General features: G+C 52.8%; 1 protein-coding gene across 2 annotated transcripts in view; it reads left to right on the forward strand.

Annotated features, from left to right (window-relative positions):
• The window catches only part of RAB3D (RAB3D, member RAS oncogene family), a 31,205-nt gene that overhangs the window by 19,250 nt on the left and 5,840 nt on the right, over positions 1 to 6,115 (forward strand). The window contains exons 1-4 of one of the 2 annotated variants that reach the window (XM_005861377.2): positions 539 to 623; positions 1,269 to 1,533; positions 2,183 to 2,301; positions 2,389 to 2,513. In XM_005861377.2, the coding sequence (XP_005861439.1) occupies positions 1,306 to 1,533; positions 2,183 to 2,301; positions 2,389 to 2,513 (472 nt within the window). In that variant the 5' untranslated portion in view covers positions 539 to 623; positions 1,269 to 1,305. Of the gene's footprint in view, positions 1 to 538; positions 624 to 1,265; positions 1,534 to 2,182; positions 2,302 to 2,388; positions 2,514 to 6,115 lie in introns of those variants that run through there. The other variant, XM_014535726.1, reaches the window with a different exon arrangement.

The raw sequence follows: 6,115 nt of genomic DNA on the forward strand, positions 1-6,115 counted from the left end.
AGGTCTGGGGGGGACCAGGGGGTTGGGGGTGTCCCCAGGGGAACAGAGGCGGGCAGCGGGGGACGCCTCTTCCCTCGCCCCCACCCAGCTGGGCTCCTCCGAGGACGAGAATGGGACGCGGGCGGCTCCGGGAGCCCCGCTGGGAACGAGAGATGGGACCATATGGTGATGGGAGGACGCTCCAGAGCTACCCTGCACTGGCGGGGGCTCCTCAAACCCAGCGGAGAGGGAAGGGGCCAGATCCCGGTACCCTTACCAAGTGCGGGGCGAGGGAGGGTGGGGCCGGCTGACAGGGGGGATGGGGGTGGGGCGGGGACGGGGCCCCAGCCTGGCAGCCCTGCCCAGCTTGGGGAAAGGCTTCCTGTCTCTTGTCTTCCCCTCAAACTCGTTCTCCCGGAACACGGGGTGGGGCTGAGGGCTGGGCAGAAAGGGGGGCCGGCTGTGTCCTCCTTTAAAATGGAAAGAAGCCCCACAGGCAGTTGAGAAAGAGCTTTGCGAGGTGTGTTCCCCGCTCACCCAGGTCTTCTGGAACCTCCCTGTGTGGCTCAGGGGGCGGCGGTAGACAGCTGGGGCAGCTGAGATCTAGGGAGGCCCGGAGGGCTGAGCGGATGTCCTGGGCCCAGGTGAGGCAGCCCCGCTGTGGGGACACGATGCCAGGAAGGACAGGACCAGGAGTGGCGGTCCTGGCGTAGGGTTCCTGATGATTAGGTGGCTGGGTGGTTTCCTTCTGTTTGAGGACCATCACCCCAGCCTCCCTGGGCTGGGGCTGGACTGAGTCAGCTCTATCCAGAACGAAATGGGCCCGGCCCCTTTGACAAACAGGAGGTGGCAGTACCCACTGCCGGGGCAGAGCTTGGCTTATCCCTGGGCTGAACCTACTGAAATCCCCTCCCCTGGGGATTAAGCTCAGCTTGGATGGGGGCAGGGCAGGCACCCTGGTGGTGGCTGACACCTGCCAAAGTCAACACCCAGCCTGCAGGGGGAAGGGGGGGCTCTATCCAGCTGGCAGGCCCCCTCCCCCAGCTCACACCTGGGCCACACTGGCTGCTCACCAGGGGACAAAGTCCACACCTGCACCTTCGCAGGGTCTGGTTCCTCAGCAGCCAGAGGAGGCCCCCATGCGCCCCCCAACCTGGGCCCTTGCGTTTGCCAGACATCCCCCTTTTCTGAGTCCTGCAGAGAGCAACTGATGCATCCTGAGTCGCTTGGCCTCCAAGTGGCAGAAGCGGGATTTGAACCCAGGTTACTTGTCTTTTGTTTCCCTGCAGGGCTCCAGGCCTCCCCCGCCGGAGGCTTCCCCCCAGGATGGCATCAGCGGGAGACGCCCCCACCAGCCCTCGTGATGCAGCAGACCAGAACTTCGACTACATGTTCAAGCTTCTGCTCATTGGCAACAGCAGTGTGGGCAAGACGTCCTTCCTGTTCCGCTACGCAGACGACTCCTTCACACCCGCCTTCGTCAGCACCGTGGGCATTGACTTCAAGGTCAAGACCGTCTACCGCCACGACAAGAGGATCAAGCTGCAGATCTGGGTGGGCCCTGCAGCTGTTCCTGGGCCTGCGGGACGCCCATGGGAAGGTGTAGGGCTGTGGGAAGGGGTCCCGAGTGAGAGAGGAGCCCAGAGTCGGGGAGGGGGCCTGGAGTAGGTGTGAAGAGTAGGGGGAGTATTATCTGTGAGGCGAATTCATCAGGACGAGAGGATGCGCCCTGCCCTGTGAGGTCTGAGGGCGCGTCAGCAGTAACCCAAGGCAGTTAGAAGTCCTAGTGACTAATGGGAAAGGGATTTAGGTACATCTCAGGTGTGAGCCCAGAGGCCCCCACTGAGCCCGCCAGGTGTCAGAGCCATCCTCACCCCCCACCCCACCCCCAGGGTGCAGCCGTTGGTAACAATTGTCAGGGTAACGAGCGCCAGGTGTGTGCATCAAGGGGGTCCCCTCTAGCCCAGGTGGCTCCTGTTTGTGGTCATTACGTAGGTTCTTGGAGATGAGGTCAAAGGGGCTTATAAGTCTGTGAGAGGCACTGACCCCTCAGACTGGGAACTCCTCAAGCTCAGGGTCATGTCTCTCACATCAGACATGGAGGCAGGCCCATGTTTCTCTCATCAGACTGGGGCAGTGGGGGCAGGGCCCTGCAGGGGTGCGGTGACCCTTCCCTAGTCGGCTGACCCCACTGTTTCCCCAGGACACGGCAGGGCAGGAACGCTACCGGACGATCACCACAGCCTACTACCGGGGAGCCATGGGCTTCCTGCTCATGTACGATGTTGCCAACCAGGAGTCCTTTACCGCCGTGCAGGACTGGTGAGTGCTTGCTGCCTACTGGTCCCCTGACCTTTGCCCTCTCCCCTAACCCCAAATCTCTGGCCTCACAGCCCTCAAACTCCACAGGGCCACCCAGATCAAGACCTACTCCTGGGACAATGCTCAGGTCATCCTCGTGGGGAACAAGTGTGACCTGGAGGATGAGCGTGTCGTGCTTGCGGAGGACGGCCAGAGGCTCGCCGATGACCTTGGTGAGTGCCCAGCCTGGGCTGTAGGCCCTGGACTTCCCAGAACAAGCCCCCATCCTCACGCTCAGATCCCAGGTCCAACCACAGTCTCCAACCCTTTGCTCTTTGAGGATCTGGCCAGAAAAATGCCCACATGTATGCCACCTTCTCCACTTAATTCCAGGGGGTTCACCCATTGATCCCCCTCCCTGACCGCTGCCCCCCTAGGAACCCAGACTCAGAAAACTGTTTCTGGACATTTACCCCACAAACATCCTCACCCACGTGGGAAGCGGCGAGTGTGTCAAATTGCAGTTCTGCTGGTGGCAGGGGAACCTTGGCAGCCTCCCAGGTGCCTCGCAGTGGAGGAAGCATCAGCACATAAAGCATATTCACGTGGCAAAATGCTGTGCGGCCCTGAACATGGCAAGGTTTCTGGGTTATGTGGCTAAGAGGTAAAAGCAAACTGCAGAACAGTGGCTGTGGCTGCTTCCTTTAGTTCAGGCAGCGGTCAGCAAACATTTGCTTAAAGGGCCAGAGAGGAAATGTTTTTGGTCGTCGGGCCTCTCACAACTATTCAGTTCTGCCTGAAAGCAGCCATAGACAATACATCAAGGAATGAGTATGACTGCCAGGAAAACGTTATTTACAAAACAGGCCACGGGCCAGATTTGGCCTGCATTCTGAAGTTGGCCAACACCGGCATTCGTGTATAAAAAGGATGAGAATAAGAACATATACTTAAGTTTGCCTAAAGCAGCGGTTCTCAACCTGTGGGTCTCGACCCCTTTGGCGCTCGAGCGACCCTTTCACAGGGGTCGCCTAAGACCATCCTGCATATCAGGTATTTACATGACGATTCATAACAGTAGCAACATGACAGTTATGAAGTAGCAACGAAAATAATTTTATGGTTGGGGGTCACAACATGAGGAACTGTATTTAAAGGGCCAGAAGGTTGAGAACCACTGGCCTAAAGGCACTCTGGGAGGATACGGAAGGATCTAGTCACAGACGTGACTTTTGTGTCTGAAAACTGAGTGGCTGGAAACCAGGGTGGGAGGGGGACTCTTCAGTTTATCTCTTTGGAGCAGGTGATGAATGAATTATCTATTCAAAACTTTAGCTCAATGAAAACCTTGTCCTGGAATATTCTAGTATTCTAGACTCTCCCAGGACTTTCCTTAAAGGGACGTGGTGTAACTACTGTAGGGTAGGGCGTGTTAAGGACCCAGAGTCAAGCTAGAATCCCGGTCTGCAACCCACTGCGGTGTGACCGAGGGCACAGGGCCTCCCGCTGTGCCTCCCTTTCTCACCTAGGAAACAGGTGAAACCGTGTCTACTTCATAGGCTATTAGAAGGATTAAATAGGCAAACGCTGGCCTCTGTTGAACATTAACTTGTATTATTTCTCAGTCGCTTTGTGATCTTGTACGGTGACTCCAGCTCTCTGGGTCTGCACTTCCCTGTGTGTCAAATGGAGATTAATAACAGTCCACCTCACTGAGTTATCGTGAGGACTAAATGAGTTAGACATGTGAAGCAGTTATAGGCACATCTGAGTGTTAGCTGGCATGACTGTGAACTACTGTTGATGCTTGCATAGAAAACTCTAAGCACCTGATGGCCCACCAAGTCTGAAATATTTACTCTCTGGCCCTTTACAGAAAAAGTCCTAGGACCCCTGGACTATAATGGTCCCCTTTCTCTTGTTTCTTGCCATCAATTGTTGGAGAAACCGGGTCTTTGTTCTATGGAACATCTTCCATTTGAGGTCTGGTTCTTCGCTCCCTTGTGGTGTCGCTTAACCTGCTCCTCTGTCCCTCGTGTTTTCTGGGAACTCTAGCCTGGGCTCACTTCCTGGGGAGTCCTGTCGTGGGCTAGGGCACTTGTGGGTGTTGCCCACACCTTCTTGCAGAGACATCTAGTGACAGGGCTGAGGGGAGACTTCCCACTCTGACATTAAGTTTAAAATACCAGAGTACAAAGCAGAAGATGGAATTTAATCTTAATATTGTAAAAAAAAAAAAACCAAAAAAACTTAACCCCCCCACACACACAACCTACAAACCCAAACCCAACAATTATGTATTAGTATTTTTTAAATTAATTTTTTATTGATTTCAGAGAAGAAGGGAGAGGAAGAGAGAAATAGAAACATCAGTGATGAGAGAGAATCACTGATTGGCTGCCTCCTTCAGGACTCCTACTGGGGATCGAGCCTGCAGCCCAGGCATGTGCCCTTGACCAGAATTGAACCTGGGCCCTTTGAGTCTGCAGTCTGATGCTCTATCCACTGAGCCAAACCGGCTAGAGCTATATTTGTATTTTTAAAAGTAGAAAGCTACATATCAAACACCAATAGTAATTGTCTCTGGGTGATGAAACTACAAATGGCTTTCATATTTGTCTTGATACTTTTCAGCAGTTTCTAGCTTTCTCTAGCAAATATTTATGATGAAAAAAAGATATTTAAAAAAAGGAACTCAGATTGAGAGAAGCCACACATATTTGAAGGAAATGCCAGGTTTGCCCAGGAAGACAGTGGGGTGCCATTGATGATCGCTAGGTTCAGAGTAGAAGGTCTGAGTTCATATCCTGCCTCTAGCATTCATTCATCATTCATCCATTCATCCAGTCATTGAGCAAGTAGTTCCCTAATGCCTGCTCTGTGCCAGGCACTGGCTGCAGAGTGGACAAGGCAGACAGAAATCCTGCCCTCTTGGAGCTGGTGGTCCAGTAGCGGAGACGCATAGGAAACCTATAATCACACACCTAACTATTTAATTACAGTTACATTTTTATAGAGAAGCATGACAAGTGCCGGGGCAGAGGCCCACTTACCCTGCACTGTGTGTAATGTTTGTTTGAATTCCTGGCCCACCTTGGCAGGTGTGGCAGGTGGAGACACATCGGGGACCTTTCAGGGAAAGTTCCCTGCAGGCAGATTCTTAACCAAACTTTTAGGGGTGCAGGAAGGATCGTCTTATACACCCTTATTTTCAGGTCGACTGGTACTTTTTGTAGCTGAGAGACCGTAAGCAAAGCATTTGTTTCACCTCCCACCTTTGGGAGGGCAAATAAGTTACGATGGCCACTAAGAATATACTCAAAGCTACCTCACATCCTCCCACCCCAGGAGTCAGCCAGCCAAGACCCAAGGTGGTACAATAGGAATATTTATTATTCTTTCTTTCTTTCTTTCTTTCTTTCTTTCTTTCTTTCTTTCTTTCTTTCTTCTTTCCTTCTTTCTATTAAAAATATTTATTTAATATTAACTGTTGTTCAAGCAAGGCAGCCTGGGTGTGAACCCTGGCCCTGCCACGTGTTACCTGTGTGAATTTTAAATGAGCGACTTTCCCTCTCTGTGCCTCAGTCTCCTCATCTATAAAATGGGTTATAATAGGATGAACCTCAGAGCATCATTAAAGATGTTTATTTATGCAAAGCGCTTAGAAAAGAGCCTGACACATAGTAAACATGATATAAGCACTTATTATTATTATTAATTATTATTATTATCACCACTAGAGGCCCGGGGCACAAAAATTTGTGCACTGGGGGGGGGGGGAAAAGGGGGGGTCTCTCAGCCCGGCCTGCCCTCTCGCAGTCTGGGACCCCTCGGG

This window comes from Myotis brandtii, unplaced genomic scaffold (assembly GCF_000412655.1).
Source record: "Myotis brandtii unplaced genomic scaffold, ASM41265v1 scaffold1496, whole genome shotgun sequence".
NCBI lineage: Eukaryota > Metazoa > Chordata > Mammalia > Chiroptera > Vespertilionidae > Myotis > Myotis brandtii.